This window comes from Cavia porcellus, unplaced genomic scaffold, assembly GCF_034190915.1.
Source record: "Cavia porcellus strain 051 isolate PalLab524CR breed Dunkin Hartley unplaced genomic scaffold, mCavPor4.1 scaffold_4, whole genome shotgun sequence".
In the NCBI taxonomy this organism is placed as follows: Eukaryota; Metazoa; Chordata; class Mammalia; order Rodentia; family Caviidae; genus Cavia; species Cavia porcellus.
In genome coordinates, this window is record NW_026947487.1 from 107453685 (window position 1) to 107472266 (window position 18582).

Sequence of the window (18582 nt, forward strand, 5' to 3'; positions counted from 1 at the left end):
AATAATGGGGTGATGATGGGTGGATGGCCAAGGAGGTTCACTGAGGCTTTTGCTGGAGTCTGGTGAAGCCTGGGGGTCTTGGTTAAGTGTGCATTTGCCACGCAGAACCACAATGCCTGATGGAAGCCTCATTGGCCACTGTAGCTGGGAGATGAGAGGGCTGTTGGTGTGGTCTCCTGAAGAAGTCCAGAAGTGTCTTGGCTGCCTCTGTGTGTGGAGGGTCAGGTTGGCTGAGGAGGAAAAATGGGGTGGTTTTCACAGGCTCAGTGTGTAGGATGCTGAGCTCTGAGGAGAGACTCGGGCAATGGGACATCCATGCATTCTTTTACTCATTCAAACATTTTCACTTACTAGAAATGTTACACAGGGATATACTCCTGATGTGGGTATTTAACAGCTAATCATTGGCACAAATAAGAATTTTACAGTACGGCAAGGTAAAAACAGCCACAGAGACATCAAATGAAAGTGCTATGGAATTGGGGATTGGGGCAGGAACTACTTGGGCTCAGTCATAACATAGGAACACGTCTAGAAATACATATAGGAAGAGAAAAGAGCCATAGAGACCTTGGTGTGCTACCTCTGTGGCCTGAACTTCTGACTGTGAGGCTCAGATCCTTCATCTGGGGAGAGTTGTTGCAGTTATTTGGCCATCTTCCTATTAGCTCAGGAGGAGCTCTGATGCCCCTTCTCTGTGTTTTCTAACTATAATATACTTCCCTTCAAGTTTCCCCTATTTCTTGAGACACAGTGACTCTCAGGACTCCTTGAAACCTCTGGAGGCTTAGTCCAGACAGCGAGTCTAAAAATATTGGGTGTGCTTTATTGCTGTGGCCAACAAACTGGAGAGAAAGAGTTGGAGAGGTTGAGGGAAGGGACCTACCCCACCGTTTCCCAGGCCTATTCCTAGAGCACTGATGTCTCAGACATCCTCCTACAGCTCTCTTCATCTTCCCCCACCCCTGTCAAGCCTGGAAAGGTGCTGTTTGTCCTCTGCTTGCTCCCCAGGGCAATCTGCCAAGTTGCAGGTGTGTGTTGAACAAGACCATCTCCGGAGTAGAGTGGCTGGAGATGAGCTTTGTTTAAATATTAAAGAAATAAATCATCAGTCATGCCTGGCTTTATGCCCAGCTACCCACTGTCTCCATTTATGCCCAGCTACCCACTGTCTCCCTAATCCTGTGCTGGGTTAGGGAGAAGCACGGGGCAGTTTATGAGACTATTTGGATCTCAGGTGGCCAACAAAGAGCTGATTAGGACTACAGCATATTAGCAGCCAAACACAGGGCCAGATCAGTGAAGAGATACATGGTACACAGTGTGTATGAACTAGATATCACCGAGTTTTTGTTTTTTTATATCACCAAGTTCACAGGAATGTCCAGGGATACTTAGGAACATTTGGTAAGGGGACTGAAGCAAGGTGTTTTTCTAACTAGAATAGAGATTCCTTAGGTTCCTAAGAACCAGCCAAGTGCCCATTAGCCTTCCAAACCCCATAATTGCATTCTTAAGCCAAATTTAGGCTATTTGAAGAATCAATTGAGGGCTGGGGATTTACTCAGCAGCATAAGCACCTGCCTTGCAAGCAGGCAGTCGTGAGTTCGATCCCCAGTACCAATGGAAAAAAAAAAAAAAGGAAAAGGAAAAAAGGAAGAATCAGTTGTGTGGTTAGAGCCAGTTCAAAGGCACAGCTACTAGGTCAATAAAACTGTGGATCCTGAACCTTGGGGAGGTGGTTAGGTACCATGGCCTGAAACACAGAGCTGCTGCCTGTGCATGTAGCCTCACATTTGGGTTTGCAAACACACAATCAAAGCACCACATGTATCCAGGTATGTTTCTGTTGCACCCAATGACAGGTGGGAAGTATGCCTTCAAATTGTTCCCTCTTTGTCATCCACCCTCCTGGGTTCAGGCCCTCCCTGTCCCTCAGCCTCACCAGTGTGACTGGTGGCTAGTCCTTGCTCTACTAGTCAGCTCTCATCCCTGAAGACTTCTTGTGATTGTGTGCGAAGATCCGAATGCTGAGGCTGATCGTGCACAGCAGTAAGATCAAGCAGAGGCCCAGCAGAATCCACTGTCTTCGAGTGGCCTTTCGGGGCTCCATGGGCACACCCAGGAAGTAGGTATCGGGCTGGGTGCTGAGTATCATGCTGTCGTCATCTAGTGACTGTTTTTCTTTGAAGTACAGCCTGCAGGCTAGTCCCAGGAGCACCAGGAATATGACAAAGCTCAAGCCCAGAAGTATACACAGCACAAATGTAACCTGGTCAGTCTTCATCTGCAGATCCAGTAATACCACTTTGTTTGTAGTTCTTTCTGTGGAGGACAGGAACATCTCACAGAGCAGGTGGGCCTAGCAAGGGGGCCCTAGGTTTTCTGTTGTTGTTGGGGGATCTGACTGCTACTAGACTTGTCTGTCAGCCCCAGAACATGGGTAAGAAGGAGAATGAGACAAAATAGAAGAGAAAGATACGGGCATGAGTAAGGTGACATGCCCCAGGGAACCTAGTCAGGAGGCAAGATGTTGACCCTCTGCTCAGACGCCAGCCTGGCAATCTGGCCAGGTGGTGTGCCAGAAGCAACTGAGTAAGGGCTGGACATGGCTGTACTCAAGCTGAGTAGAGACAGACTGACCAGCAACAGTGCTGTGCCAGCTCAAGCTGGACGATGGATAGCCTGAGAATTACGGCTGAGTTGGCATAGAGAATGGCCCAGGGAAGAGCAGGTTAGAGCCTAGGGTTACACTAAGGCTAGGCTCAGAATCAGATTAACTAACCTGAACAGGGACAGGTGTAGTCTGGCCAGCCTAGGATTTCACCTTGTCGCACGTTCTCAATCACTAGCCAGTTCAGCAGTGGCTTGAAGTAGGTCATGAGGGCACTTGTAGACATATTGGCCTGCCCGGTCAGCTCCTTTAGAACCTCTGGCCAGGGCTTGCTGGAGCCCAGCTTCAGGGCATGCCTGGAGGATGTGAGGATAACTGTAAGGCTGTGTGGGGGTATCCACAAGTACTGCTATGACTACTTGGTGTACCTCCAGGCTTTGCCAGCCAGACTTCTCCCACAGAGCTCAGCATAGTCGACATAATCACCAGCTTGGAAATGTACTCATGTGAGTTTGAAGTCGAGCTTAGCCACTTAGCAGGTGTTTGAGCCTCAGCTTCAATATTCATAAAATCAAAGTAATACCAGTACCTGCCTTATAGGTTTGCTACAATGCTGAGAGGCAATAAATGTTAACTATTAACTGCCACTGATGTTTATTAAACAGTTGTGATCATTATTCTCCTGGACTCAAATAGACACAAAGTCTGAGCCACAGTTTCCTGTGAAGTGTTCAGTGTCAGTGGGCAGAAGCAGCTCTTTAGTCCTTTCTGGTCTTACAGAGTTTAGGAAGGTTTAAGATTCAAAATTGTGGGAGATATTCTGTGTATCACTTGCAGCACCACACAAATGTCTGCTGTCTCAAGACACACCCAGCGCTAGGTAGCAGGTGGTAGAACCTTGGCTTGGCCCATTGCACTTGCTCAGTAGGGGTACAGGCCATGCCAAAGCCCGGGCTCCAGGCTCTTCACCCTGACTTGTGGGAGGGCAGTGGCAGCTAGAGATGTTGATCCTTCTCAACTTGTCATTCCCTGATTTGAGTAATAAAAAGGTGACGCCTGGAGTCCCAGAGGGCACCAGTAGAGTCTGGACTAACAGAGACCCAGATTGAAGATCCAGCCCTGCTACTTCTGCACATGTAACTTCTGGTATACAACTTAAAGCCTCTAGTAGACTGCATTTTCTCTTCAGTAAATGGGTTCCATGAAAACTTCCCCCCAGTGAGGATTAAGTCACATGTTGACTAAGGAGAACTTTGTAACTTGCAAAGAGTGATACACATCACTTAACTGGGAAGGAACGAGGTTGGGAAACTAAAGATTAGTGAATTCTTGGCAGACCTTACTGCAGAAAAATGTAGTTAGGATCCCTGAAAATTAAGGTAAAAGATTGTTAAGACTGATAGAAAATATTAAGGTAAAAACCTGACACGATTGAAAAAAAAGCAAAAAACAAAACCCATGACTAGAGGATTTGGTCAGATGCTGTATCTTAGATAAAAAGAAAAAGCTAGAAGAGGGAAGCTTAAGTTACTAAAAATCTAACTGTTCAGAAAGAAGAGTATAGGCTGATGTGGCAAAATGTGTTAGCTGAGCCAAGCCTGCAGTTGGTGGAGACAGCACAGAAGACCAGAGACTGCAAAGCTGTCAGCCTGCACTGCCTGGAACCCCCAGGTCCAAAGTGACAATGACAGGGTTGTGAACAAAGCCAGACCCACCCTCCACAGCTGGATGGGTGAGGTAGAGGGGCTTTGGGAATGGGGTTCACTTTGATTCTCCATTCCCAGCACCTGGCCAGGGTGTTTCGATTTAGGGGGATGAGTCAAAGGTAGCAAAATCAAATTTTAAGATGCATTAGGCATATCAGGTTCAGTGAAATGCTCCCTGTGGTTCCACATAATTTGGAAAGTGATGTAGAAGGGCCTCTTGAATCTAGAGTTTGAAATTAACCAGGGCTACACTACAAGATTCCATTTCACAAAAGGCAAAAGAGCAACGAAACTGCATAAACTCTTTAAAATGAACCCATCTCACTTTTACCTATCTTATCTATTCATCTGTTTCTTCTTTGGTGGTGATCCTGAGGATTGCACCTAGGCCTCATGCTTGTTAAGTGCTCTACCACTAAGTTACTTCCCCAACACCTACGTTTAGTTAACCTCCAATTACAGCATGCCTGAGCTCATGGATATCCCCATGCCCTAGCCTTGAGAGTTTAGTGACTCCTCTCATTCCTTCTCTTTTATGATGCTCGCTTGCTCAGTGATTGGTGTATATTGCAGCAGGCCAACCTGGCCAGGTGCAGTAACAGCTGCTTCCCCTCCTCCCCAATTCCCACCTTGTCTTCTCTCTTCCTTGTGAACCCCACATTCCTCTTTGCTGCCATTTCAACTTTCACAAAACTTGTAATATCCTCATTTCTCAAGAGCCTCTCATCTGCCCACTGCCAAGAAAATGATGTTTAAGCCTCTAAGGTTGGAAGAGTCAGTATCTTCCCGAATCAGGGGTCTGCATGGTAATGTAGGAGGGCTGGTGAGCGAGGGTGGGGTATGACTGGTCATCTTCTTTGGAGCCAGTCAGATCCTGACAGCCCTCTGCACCCAGGGTGGGTGGAGGACGGAAGTGGTAAGAATGACCAAGGTCAAATGCCCCATCAAGGAGGTAGGAGAAGGAAATAAAGTGAGTTGATGTAAAGAAAGCAGATATCTGCTATTTCTTTAGTACAGAGATCCTTCCTTATTCTCCAAACAGAATCTCTTAACCCTCCACCAAGGACTTCCACACCTCTCTATTTCAGATCTCCTTCCCCCTGCTGGATTCATGGTAGTTGGTTGGCACTGGCACGAGTACATTTTTGCTGGGTGAATACATGAGTGGATAAGAATACAAGGAGTAGAGAGGTGCGTTTATATTGAAGATCCTCAGAAAAGTTCAAAGATAGGAGTCATCCAGAATGCCCCCTCATAGTGATCAAAGGTAAAGAACAAATAGACAAGGGAGATGTAGGTCATGCAAGGTTCTTCCTGCCCTGTGAGTAAAGCCCAGTGAGCTGTCCTGCAACTACATCTGGCCTATTGGCTACAGGTGTACTGCATGGTAGAATCACAAGTACGCTCATTAAGTATGCAGAGCATGCTAAATTAGGTGACATTCTGAATCCTCTGGGAATATGAATAAGTTTTAAAGCAACCTTGACCAATTTGGGAAACAGACACATTGAAATTAGTGGAAATCAGTGGAAAAAAGCCCACATCAGTGTATGAGCTGCACATCTCAGTTGCTGGAGTAGACTTGAAGTTAATTTCACCGGGGCTCTTATCCTTTAACTGATGGAGGCAGCAGTGTGAAAGACCATGCTTTGAAGTCAGCTCTGTGTTCAAAGCATAGATTTCCTCCTTGCTGTGTCCGTGAGTCGCCATCCTGTGACCTCCCTGACCTTTGGTTGCATTATTTGTAAACTACAGATAGTAATATTTATTTTGCAAAGCTAAGAGCTACTAGTACAAAATAGTAAGAACACTCATCAGAGAGCCTGGTGTGTCTTAAGAAGAGCTTTGTGCTTTCAATTCAGGTTCACCAGCCTCTCGTAGTCTACTTCAAGAGCACAATGAAACAAAAGGAAACACCACAGAGCAAGAGAGATGGTTTGATTGAGTGTCTGTATATCTGTGTGTGTGTGTGTGTGTGTGTGTGTGTGTGTGTGTGTGTATTAGCAGAAGGGGTCCAACATTGTCTGACCATAAAGTGTTCAGCAAAGGGAAATATGCTCCAATTCATGTAGGAAACAGTGCAGTCTGACATGAGGGTGATCTAGCAGCAGGATGGAAGCTCAGTGAAGTTCTGCCCAGGTAGCCCAAGGAGGCTGGGTGAGAAAAGGGGGCCTTCAGCAGGATTGCTTACAAGGGAGACAGAGCAGCTGAGGACAATTGAGGGAAGAGGCCACTCACCCGAGGATCCTCCCAGCTATCTTTGAGCTATAGATATCACACTGGTGCAGTGGACCCACATAGCCCGAGGCATTGCACAGAGCTTCATGCAACTGGAACTGGAGCACCGTGCTAAGGAAGTATCTGGAACACAAGGGCAGGTTGGGGGACAGGATCAGGGTTGAGAAACCCCAGGCCACTTCAGCCTACGCAGCTCCGGTTTGCAAAGGCCACAAGGGTGCCTGCCAACAGTCACTACCTGGTGCAGGCTGCCTGGGCAAGGTCCTGCCTTAAGTTGGCCTAGAATACAAGGACCTTCCTTGTGTACCTTTGTGAGCCAATCATGAGCCCTACAGTTAGCTTCCCCTTTCCTTTCTATCATGGGGGCAGCAGGGAGGATTTAGGTTAGAATATTGCCACCTTCTCTGCCCTTCACCCAGGATCTAATGGAGAAATCCAAAGGAGCACAAGGCACTGACCTAACAAGGCTGTACAATCAGGTGGGAAGAGGTAGGCAGAGGAACGGGTAGTATTTGAACCCAGGGCCTTGCTAGAGACCGTCAGCCTCATCCCATGCCTCCCAAAGCCCGCCTCCCAGAGCTGACTCTGCTGATAGGGCCCAGAGCTTTACTGCATGTAGGGCACATTGGCAGCAACATGGAACTTGGCAGCAGGGTCAAAGTCATCCTCTGTCCGAGAAACAGGTGGGCACAGGCCTTGGTACTTTAACCTGCCAGGAGAAAAACAAGGTCCTGCTAGAGGTCCCTGAAGAATCTCAGAACATATGGTTTTTCAAAGCTCCTCTGTGTGTCTATTGAAATTGGACCTGGTGTGCAGACAACAGTGGACTTATTTTCATTCATTCAGTAACTGAAAACACTTGGGATTGGGAATCAAAATGAAACCATAAGCGCAGATAACACTGACTGAGCACTTCCTCTGCTCTCTGAGCTGTGTTTATGAACTCCTGCACTCTCTCAACACAGGCCCGGTTTCTGGAGAGGTGTCACAGAGGAAAGGAGCAAGGCCTAATGAAAGCGAACAGATTTTGGAGCAGTAATGAGGTAACTTCCTCTAGTAAATAGTGCTAAGAAGACAACAGAGAAACACCCCTGTGGCATGGTACTACTATTGTTGTGCGCTTTGTACAGATGAGGAAACCAAGATTTAGAAATCAAGGAAGTGACCTTAGGACCCAGCACTGTCACTGGCAGACTGACTAGGTGAGGCTGTTTTGTTCCTCTGCACTGTGCTGCTGTGGGAGATTGTAGGACTGTCACTGAGGCTTCTCATACAATGACTATAAAATGGGGAATAAAATTATCCATCATAGGGATTTGACAATGTCTGTGGGAGACTTGGTGTTGTATTGTTGGTTCACTGGTACCCGGGAACCATCCCGGGATGAGTAGACTGTTGGGAGGTCCTTCTGGAGGTTCCTTACTCAAGGTCCAGGGAGCAAACCCTCACCCAGTCCTGGGGCTCATTGGCTGGTTGGCGGTGGGTGTGGCTGGTAGAGAAAGGACAAGGTCCTTGTGGATACCTCAGATAGCAGGGGTATTGAGGGGAAGTGCTCTTGGAGGAAACAAGGTCCGCGCATTGCCCAGTCCACCAGAGATATGCCCTTGAAATCATGGATTGGGGGTAGGAGAACAACAGGAGCAGGAGGAGCACCCCATTCTGCCACTGCTAGGGTAGGACTTCAGCCTGGACATGTGGCATCTGTGACTGTTGGCTACTGCTGCTGGGAGGTGACCATTTTGAATGAGCACAACACAGAGCGATAGTAAAGGAGCTGCAGGTCTCACACAGTAACCCATGTCATCCTGTGTCCAGCAGCCTTAAGCCAGTCATTCTGACACCTGGTGGATATGGAGAAGCCCTGCTCATCCGTATTATTATCCAACCAAATGCCCTGCCTAACTGTGGGTGGACTCCTTGGATAGCTTTGGGATGCCAAGCCTCTGGCAGCCAGGCCTGTGTGTTAGGGCAGGGAGCCTGCCTCCCTCCTGTGGCCACTCTTTCCCAGAGGACAAGTGCTGAGGCCCTGTTCATCTGTCCTCCCAGCCTCACTGTGGGAAGAAGGATGGAGGTGAGGGGACCTGCTTGGTGGTCAATGTTCTGTTCTTGAAGAATTCCAGGAGCAATCATGATGGGAGTTTCCTAGCCAACCAAGGAGCAGGGGGAGCCTGCCAGGATGCCTTTTTCACAGATGAGACTGAAGCTGGAGAGACTGAGACCAGCTCAGTGCCGGTATCAGATTCAGAAGGAGGCTTCAGGATTCCCCACACTGGCTCTATACACTACAGCATGGGTGCTTTTGTCTGCTGGCAGCAAACATCTCACATTGTCTTGGGGTTTCTCTAAGCCCAAGAGTCACCAACATTGTACCCCACTCTGCTTTTAAAGGAGAGGCCAACACCACCCTCTGGCAGTGGTGGTCAAGCTCTACGCACACCACGTGTGGGGATGGAGCTGAAAGTCCAGAGGAGCACCTTCCCACCTGAGGTTCCACCACTCCTGGTTGTAGATGTTCTTGTCAATGGTGCCATCGAAGACCCTCCAGCGAAACAGGTCCATTAGATAGCTGAAGGGGATGAAGGCAATCTTCTCCAGGGCCATGCCAATCAGGTAATTGACTTCCTCCTCTGGGGATGAGGTCAGGGCAATTAGGGGGTGGCTCCAGAGCTCTCCTGTCCTTTACCCTTGCCTGGGTGGCCCCACCGACCTACTCCCCTCAAGCTGCAACCCCAGGCTCAGGCTGCCTTCCCTGTCCCTTTGGTCCCCACAACCTGAGTCCTGCTGCCGGAGGCTGATCAGGCCTGTGCTGAACAAGTGCCTGTGGGAAGAGGCAGAGAGTGTGACCATTGCCCCCACAGCCTCTTCAAAAGCAGGGTTGGCACCTTCACGGAAGATTACAGACAGGTTCTGGTATTGCATGAAGTATTGGATATGACCCATCTGGTGGAAGACAGAGAGCAGGTCTTCGATGGTCACTTCAGTGCATTTCTTTATCCTAGAGTTAAAGGACAAGGATCAAGAGCATGAAAATGCCCTGGGAAGTTTGGCACACTTCTACATTGAGACCTCTTTAAGGAACTGGCATGAACAGGCTGGAGATCAGAGGGCTTTGGTTGCTATCTTTCCCACTCCAGGCCCCATATCCAATGAGTGACCAAGACCATGGCTTCCACGTCCATCTCCCCTTCTGTACTTCTGGCTTATATCTCCCCTCCCTTGGCAGGGCCCTCCCGTCCTTACTCCTCCCTTAATATGGCCTGTGACAGGTAGATGTGGGATGGGACGAGGATGTGGAATTGTAGTGCTAGCAGCTGGCCCTGTTGATGATAGTTACCTGAAGTCATTGCCACTGTAAAAGTCCCAGGCAGAGGTCTGACATTCCACTGACCGCCCGTCGGTCGGCCTCTCCAGCATTGACTTTTTCCAGAAATCAGGTGGGACAGACAGCATCCCCAAAGAGGTGAAGAATTTGTCAGCCTCTTCAAACATTTTCTCAGGTCTCCAATGCTGTTGCGGTGAGGGAGAACATGTACACTGCCCTATTCCCCCAGGCACCTGAGGGTAGGGACATCCAGGGGCCAAGCACTGACCTGCTGTTTCATGATCCGTGTGATGTCTATGGGGGGCTTCTTAGGGAAAGGCAGAACCATGTCTAGGATGTTGTCCCAGGACTGAGCCCACATGTCCCCTGGATGGAGAGTGGAAGGGTTCAGAGGAGGTGACAACAGTCTGCCTGCTGACTGAATACCCATCCCTGCACCAGCAGACCCTTACCCAGCAGGTGGGCAGGGATAGGCCCCCGCAAACTGATGAGTTCAGGCCCATAGTGGCGGTACAGGGCACGGCGCACATATGCATGCAGGTTAAGATAGAGAGGCTGCAGCTCTTGGTAAATCTGCTCCATGTCTTGCTCCAGGGTATCTGACTCGTACTTAGCACGCCACAGTTGTCCCATGTCTTTGTACCCTAGGGCAGGAGAGGGGACTTGCCAGGCACTCACCCTACCCACCTTAGCCCAGTCTTGCAGGCAGGAGACATAGGTGCCTCCTTGGGAAGCTGTTCAAGCTCCCTGGTTGTCTGGACCTTCATCTGAAAAATGGGAGTATTACCTGCCGAGGCCACAGTCTACACTGGATCGGATCAGACCAGGAAAAGTATGAAACGAAGCCCCAGTATGAGCTCCTTTCCATGCCTTCGAGGCTCTGCCATCTCTAGCCCACAGTGAGTCCCTCCTCATCCTCGCCATGCCTGCAACCTCCTGTCCTCTGTCACCCTGCTTGGGAACTCCCTCAACCGCAGCCCAGTGGCCCGATGAGCTTCTTTCAGATTCTCCAAACTCTGCCTCTCTCCCAGTGCGGGCCATTTTCTTCCTGCCTGGCTGGCTCTTGGCCGTGTTTTGAGCATGAGTAAGAGCTGGAGGCTTTCCTCATTTCCTCCCTCAGCACCATCTCTGCACCATCATCATAAGTGGTGTTAAAGACGAGTGTGTCCTTGACCACAGTACTTCCTTACAGCAAGCTCACAGGACAAGCATGCATCTATTTTTACCTGCATAGGTTCAGAACCTCTGTAGCATCCAGCACACAGTAGCTACTCATTTGACATTTGTGGGGCCCCCTACAGGCCTGCAGCTGAGTGTCTGGGATCCTGTGCCTCCCTCTGAAGACTCAACTTTGCCCCTTGTTGGGTACTTTCCTATGACGGACTTGTGTCCAGACTGCTCACCGTTGAGCTGTGCAGCTTTGTTGCTGAGCTGCACGTAGCGCCAGAAAATGGGGCGGAGTTGGCGACCCACAGAGTCCCGCCAGCCCTCCCAGGCCCACAGCAGCTCCTTATGGTCTCTGGATGTAGCCATGACTTCTTCGAGGTCTGTGCCCAGAAAAGAAGTCACATTGGACCCCCACGTCACTCACGGCTCTGCCATTATCCACCCCAGGTGCCTTCCTCCAACAAGGCAGCTCAGTTAGGGTTGGGAGAGCCACAGAAGGGGCAGGGCTTGGGCACTCACCGGGCTCCAGGGTCATGCAGGGCCCCTCATCCAGGCACACTTGGGCCAGGCTGTATGTTGTCTCCATGTAGGCCACAAGCTTGTTGTACTGGGGGGACAGGTGTCACCCAGGACAGGCCTGTGCCCTGGCCTGCCAGTAGCACTAACTCCACAAACCAGAAGGGGTGGGTCTGTTTCAAGCACCCACCGTCCTCCCATAGAGGAACTTTGCTTCTGCTCTAACTACCCATCTCCTGCCCCAGACACTGGTTCCCCACCAGGTATGACCCACCCATCCCTGGTCTAGGGCAAGTGTGCCTGGAGCCCTGTTCATCACCTCCCAAAGGTCGTCGTATGGCAAGGCTGCCTTGCCTATGTCTTGTAGTTTACTCAGCATGCGCTTCACAGTTGGGTCCTGGATCTGGGTGATGTTAAACAGGTGGGCCTGGGTGCCAAAGTGTTTCATGAAGTAGGACCTCTCTAATTCCTTCTGCAGCTGGAAAGAGGGTCATCACGTTTGTTGTGGCACGTTGAGACAGGCAGTAGGTGTCCCACATTGAACTGCCAGGGCTATGACTCCCCTTCCCACTCCCAAATCCCATTTTAAGTGTCCATATCATTGAAGATTTGCTAAGAGGATCCTGGGTTCCTAGAAGCAAGGACGAAGGGCTTAAAAAAGGAAAAGAACCAACAGACTCTTATGAAAAAAAAAAAAAAACAGTTTGGGGCCACTAAGAGACCTGGAGCTTGCAGCTCACTTTAACATGTGCTTCGCAGCTTCCCTCTTTCCTCTAACTCTAGACCGGGATCAGCACGTACGAGTCCTAATTCCCAATAACCCCTGAGAAGAGGAAAGGGTGGAAAGAGTAGAGGGCAGGAAGGTGGAACCATACCATTTGTTCTCGATTTGGCTTGGTGATGTTGGTGACATAGTTCCAAGTGGCTTCCACAAACTCCTTCAACACAGTATTGGCTGTTTGTTCATAGTACTCCAGGAACCGCTTTGCCTCAGTTTCATTGTAGGGCACAGCTGCAGGAAGGGGGTTATATGATCCTGTCCCCACCCAGGGCCCTGTCACATTTTCCTTTAGGTCTGTAGTCACACTTGCATCACCCACAATCCTAAGCCATGACAAGAGCTGCCCATAGCACAGGATCACAAGTAGGGAAGATCCAGGGTGAGTCCAGCTTGTTCCCATGACCAAAGAACTGCTGAGCTGGGAGAAGCTTTGTAGCATTCACAAGCAAAGTCCTTATTATGACATCAGTGGCTTAAGGGTCAGGCATGGAATGTTCAATCTGGAAAGTCTCTACCCATCCTCTGGTACACTGTCCCTGTTTTATAGGTGAGGAGGTCTCTGAGAATCAGAACAGTCAGGCTCCAAAGCCAAGCAGAGAAGTTAGGACTCTGGACTTTTAAAACAGAACTCCTCTTTTCCATTTGGGTACTTCTGCAAGTAGAAAGAGTGGGGTGGGGTTGGAACCCCTGTTGTTGTTGTTGTTGTTTAATGTGTTTTTGAGACAGAGTCTTGCTATGCAGTTCAGGCTGGGCTTGAGCTCATTCACATATATTCTCATGTCTCCTTCACTTATATTCACATGTTTTGGTCTTTCTTTCTTTCTTTCTTTCTTTCTTTGTTTCTTTTTATCTTTCTTTCTTTCATGGGACACATGGTCATCCTCGGAGCTTTTCAGGGCATTTCTTCTCACCCTTAGACCTGCTACTGCAGAAAAGCTGGGCATTACACATGTGCAGTCAAGGGAGCAGCAGGGTAGAAACAGATGCAGATATTCGGGGCTGGGTGCTTGTCCATGTGTGTTTCAGCACCAGCCACCGCCTTCAGCCCTCTGCCACATCTTGGTTACTGTCCAGTACTCTGACACACATGGTCTGAGGAGGGCAGCTCCATCTTCTCTCCACAGAGGTCCTTCCCATTTTCCTCCACTCACAGACGCCCCCTGTCCTGTGTCATTCTCAGCCCAGGGCCACTCACCCTTTCACATACGCTGTGACCATGACCAGAGGAACTGACCAAATAATCCCCTAAATAGGATATGCTATGAAATACAAGAAAAGCAAGACAAAAATCAGTGACATTTCTGGTTAAACTGCTCAACAGATCTCACAGGGAAGTCTTGACAGCTTCAAGCCTGAAAACAAGCATGCATGATAAGAAACATAATGAAAATACAAAGCAAAGACTGAAAATACAAAATGCAGAGCTGAACTGGAAAGGAGGAAAGGCGATTCTCGATTGCTAGAGATGACAAGGGCCCTTGTGGCAGCAAGTGGGGACTGAAGGCCTCTGGCCACATGGGATGTCACTGTGCCTCCATGCATAGAGCTGTGGTGCTAGTGTGTGTATAGAGTAGCTGATCACCTTCTGTGGGGCCGAAGCAACAGCTCCCTCAAGCTGGAGCTGAGAGATGGCTTTCTAAGTGCAAAAAGCAGATGTATGCACAGGACCCTGCAAATGCTGTTTCTGTTGAGTGAGAATGGCTTATGGTTCAAGTTTAGCAAATAGAGGAGAAGATCTAATGCCTGGAGGGCTACAGCAATAACCACCATCTCCACCTGCACCCCTACCCCCATTAAGGGGCTTTGTGTATCAGAATCCTCATAACAAATTCATGAGTCGAGTACTGTGACCAACTCCATTTTCAGACAAGGACACAGAGGTAGAATGAGGCTGAAGAACCTACTTACAACACCTTGGCTTAGTTCCAGGCCACATGCTGACCGGCAGACACAAGGAATAGAGCGGTCCACCCCTAGGAAGGATCAATCTCGGCTATACTAATGGACTTGCAGGCTGTGGATGTAGCTCAGTGGTAGAGTGTTTGCTTAGCATATGTGAGGCCCTGGGTTCAGTCCGCTGCACTACACACACACACACACACACACACACACACACACACAAACTACAGATCATCTTGCCAACACAAAACTCAAAATGCACCAAAATCCCAAAAAAGAAAAATCTAATAAAATTTTTAGAAGACAACGGGGGGCAAAGTTGAATGACACTGATGTTGGCAGTAATTTCCAGGACATGACATGAAAAGCACAGGCAGTAAAAACAGCAAAAAGACAAATTGAGCTTCATCAAATTTAAAAATGTTTATGCATCCAAGAACATCATCAAAAGTAAAAAGGAGGAAACCTAAAATGGTGGAGTAGAGGCTGCCAGCAAAGTCTAGAGTCTAGAGTCAAAACAACAGTGTAGAGAAGAGAAGGAAGGAGGTGAATGGGGAAGGAGCTGCTAGGAAGACTGGAAACTGCAAAGCCAGAGAGATGAACCAGTGCAGGGATGCAGGAATGGGGAGGGCTCCACGCTCCCCTCAGCATCTGGGAGGGGCATCTGCCCAGGAGAGATGGGGTGGCTCTAGGGAGAGACACTGAGAGAAGCCCTCAGCTACTATAAACTGCAAAAACGGAGTATTTTATTCTGAAAGTGGCTCTTTTGTAAAGCAGGATGGAGTTGGGGAGGAAGTGCAGTTTGGTGTCTGCCACATTTGAGAGGATTTAATCCAGAGCCATTTGAGGAGGGATTAATTATTTGGGACTGAGCCAAGAGCAACTGCAGAGCAGAACTGGTGTCACCTTCCGCAGTGACTGGGTAGGAGGTGGCCCCAGGAGGTAGTAGTGAAGGTGTGCAGGCTGGCCGGAGCCCCCTAGGAGTTTAAGCTCAAACCAGGAGGGATGTGGGTGTCCCAAACTTGATGCTGAGAAACCAGACCAGGCAAGTATGGCTTAGAGAAGGGCTGGATCTGCAGGTGCAGGCATTAGGTCTAGCAGACTGCTTGATTCTCACCCCACCTACATCTACCTCGGAATTCAGCTGTGTTTCTAACATGAGCAATGGTACAGTTCCATTTGGGTGGTTGCCATGGCCTTGGGTATATAAAGGGGCCTCTGGAGCAGGAGTGGGGGCACCTCACAAATCCACAGGCTGAAAGCTAGTGAGAGAAAACTGACTTGGGGTGCACAGAGGGACAAGGAAAGTGGGAGCTGCTAGAGTGAGCGCAGCCTCCAGGCAGACACCATTGACTGTCCATGTCCAGCAGAAAAGGCAGGGCAGCGTCCAACATCCATACAGAAATGTAAGTGTGGAAGCAAAACAGGTCTCAGCAATGACTCACTGTCCCTCCTCATGTTTGCTGGGTGCCAAAGCTGCAGTCCCTGGAAAGCAAAGACTCATTCAAAAGCACAGGGGACTTTTTTGGATTTTGGATTTTTTGGTCTTTCTCTCTTTTTTTCTCTATTGATTTTCTTTTTGAGACATGGTCTTACTATGTAGTCCAGGCTGGTCTTGAACTTGGCAATGACCCTCCTGCCTCAGTCTCCCGAGTGCTGGATTTACAGGTGTGTACCATCACATATGGTTGGACTTCATTTCTTTTCTTTTCCTTCTCTTTCCTTTCTTTTCTTTTTTTAGGATGTGGGTGTGTATTTTCCTTTTTTTGTAGCTTTTTTTTTCTTTTTTTGGCACTGAGGTTACCCCCAGTCCCACTTTTTTTTAGCTTTTTATTGTCTTTATTTTGCTGGGTTTTTTGTTAGTTTTTTTCCATAGGTCTGTTGAATTGCTTGCTTGTAACATTTTCTTTTTTTATTTTAGAGAGTAAAATTAACAGAACAAACAATAAAATAAAGCAATGTAAGAGATAAATTTCAAAGCAATACAACCAGAGATCTTCACTATCATATTGTCTTTTGTTTTCTTCCAAATAGTTGTCCATATCTTCATATACAGTGAATTCATACAAAACAGCATAGTGTAAAATTAATCCAAACAGGATGATGAAAGTGTTTTAGGTCTTCAATACCAGACAATAGGGAAGTCAAGAATGGTTGTCATAATGTCTCTCATTCTCTTCAGAATAGCTGTCCTTCATGTATGTCGAAATTAAACAAAACAAAATGGACTAAAGTCACTCTGAACAAAGAATAATAGTATTGCTGGATTTCACAACATGATGCTATGGAATCAGCACTAGGTACCTTAGTGTCTCTTTTTCTTCAGAGTGGTTGTTCATTTCATCATGTGTTATATAATCAGTTCTAATTAACTGTTTATAAGTGATATGTATGCATGAGTCTCTACATGTATATGTATCCTTTCTGTATTAGAGGGAAAAACAAAACAAAGCAAGACAAAACAACAACTTCCTAGAAAAACATAAAGTGAAAAAACATATAAAACCACAATACAAGGTGATCTATGTTGTTTACTATGATATCTCTTGTTATCTTCAATAGAGTTGTCTATATCACCAGGCATAGCACAATTGAACAGAGTAGTACATAACAATATTAATAAAAACAAAACTTTGGAGACATTATAAGACCTCAAAAGCAGGTAATAGTCAAACCAGAGTGGGTATCCTAGTGAATCTTGTCATCTTCAATGTAGTTGCCTATACTCTCAGACTTGATACTATCAATCATAACAGATTTGAATAAAATCAGTCAATACAAAACAGCAATCTAACAAACCAGATTCAAATAAGATCAGTCATGAGAAGAAAGTGTAAGTTATACAGGGCTTCAGATTAAGTTAATAGGATATTAAGGATAACTACTGTACTATATCCTGCTATTTTGGGGATAGCTGTCTGTGCCCTGAAAGCTATCAGAAGTAGAAACAGAAAATAATCTGGAACAGAGAATAATCCACCTAAACAGAGCAGTGAGAGTGATGTGGGTTTGAAATCCTGATACACTGTTAACAACATCCTCCGCCTTCCTTTTTCAGACAATTCTTTCCCTTTCACTTTTACAGGGTGCGATGTGCATTTTGGGTTCAACAATCTCCCTGTTTTAAAATGGGGGGCAACCGGCTATTTACCTAAATGATTCTGATCCTTCACACTCTTGGACTTGATTTCAAGTTGTATTCCTTTACCTACAAAAGCCTCTAGGTTTTCCTTCATTGTAGCTGAGTAGTTCTCTACTGCACAAAAGTGTCAGTCTTTCCAATCTATCTGCAATTGCTGGTTGAGATGCCCCTATTTCTCTCTGGTTCCCTGTCATATAGAGCATTGTTTTCTTGATTTTTGGTCCATAAACCCTCTTTCAGGTTAATTATATTTTCTATACAGAGCATCTTGATGGACCCTACCTTCTGATCTACCCTGCCTGTGTTTCTTTTTGTTAGTGTATCAAGGCTATCTATGTTAGCGATGATAGCCAACCTTCTCTGCCTCATTTCTGCTATGCTATTTTTCTGTCATTGGTTGTCTAGTTTTCTCCTTCATTCCATTGTCTGCCTCATTCACTGAGGCCTCTCTGCCACTGTTCCTGAAATCCCAGTATTCCTTTTCTCTCTCTCTAGAATGTCCTTCAGTATTCTCTATAGGGTTGGTTTGGTTGTCACGAACTCCCACAGTTCCTCTTTGTCATGGAAGCATCTTGTTTCTCCATTAATTTTGAGAGACAGTTTTTCAGGGTACATCAGTCTGGGTTGGAGGTTATTTTCTTTCAGGGCTTGGAATACTTGTCTCCAAGCTCTTCTTGATTTGATGGTTTGTGTTGAGAAGTCTGTCATTATTTTGGTGGGTTTTCATTTATAGGTGATCTGTTTCTTTTCTCTGATGGCTTTTTTTTTCTGGTACCAGGGATTGAACTCACAACCTTGCACTTGCCAGGCAGGTGCTTATGCAGCTGAGCTAAATCCCAGGCCCTTTATGATGGCTTTTAATATGTGTTCTTGTGATGAATTTCTGGAATCTTGATTATTATATGTCTGGGTGTAGCTCTGTTTTGGTTGTAGGTGGCTGGAGTTCTGTATGCCTCATACATCTGTGTATCATTTCCTTTTCCTATGCTTGGAAAATTTTCCTTAATTATTTATGTGAATAGCCTTTGTATTTCCTTTGTGTTTACCCCTACTTCTTAACTCACATTTTTCATTTTTAAGTTATAGATCCTCTTTTCTTCTAGCCTTTGTATGGTTACTGCCTGTTTCCTTGTTATTTTTAAGAGATCTTTCCTTTTGCAATCAAACATGGCAAACATATCTTCCAGTTTTGTTAAT

The 18582-nt window shown here is 47.1% G+C and overlaps 1 protein-coding gene across 1 annotated transcript; it reads right to left on the reverse strand.

Moving 5' to 3' along the window:
- Positions 1-47: 47 nt before the first annotated feature.
- Positions 48-13127, reverse strand: LOC100712658 (angiotensin-converting enzyme-like protein Ace3). Its single transcript, XM_063247690.1, has 14 exons — positions 12439-13127; positions 11883-12041; positions 11567-11654; positions 11284-11427; positions 10333-10524; positions 10149-10246; positions 9893-10065; positions 9330-9553; positions 9041-9185; positions 7169-7267; positions 6559-6681; positions 2786-2970; positions 1946-2325; positions 48-230 (listed from the first exon to the last, which is right to left on the reverse strand). Exons 1-13 carry the CDS (start codon positions 12781-12783, stop codon positions 1976-1978), a joined length of 2325 nt encoding a protein of 774 aa, XP_063103760.1. The 5' UTR covers positions 12784-13127; the 3' UTR covers positions 48-230; positions 1946-1975.
- Between the last annotated feature and the right edge of the window lie 5455 nt (positions 13128-18582).

Excerpts from the sequence above, each read along its gene's own strand:
- LOC100712658 (XM_063247690.1), bottom strand. The coding sequence starts at position 12,783 with ATGCTACAAAGCTTCTCCCAGCTCAGCAGTTCTTTGGTCATGGGAACA. Across the intron at positions 11,428-11,566 it reads CTGCATGACCCTGGAGCCCG|ACCTCGAAGAAGTCATGGCT; the intron begins GTGAGTGCCCAA and ends TTCTGGGCACAG. Across the intron at positions 2,326-2,785 it reads CTACACCTGTCCCTGTTCAG|AAAGAACTACAAACAAAGTG; the intron begins GTTAGTTAATCT and ends TGTCCTCCACAG.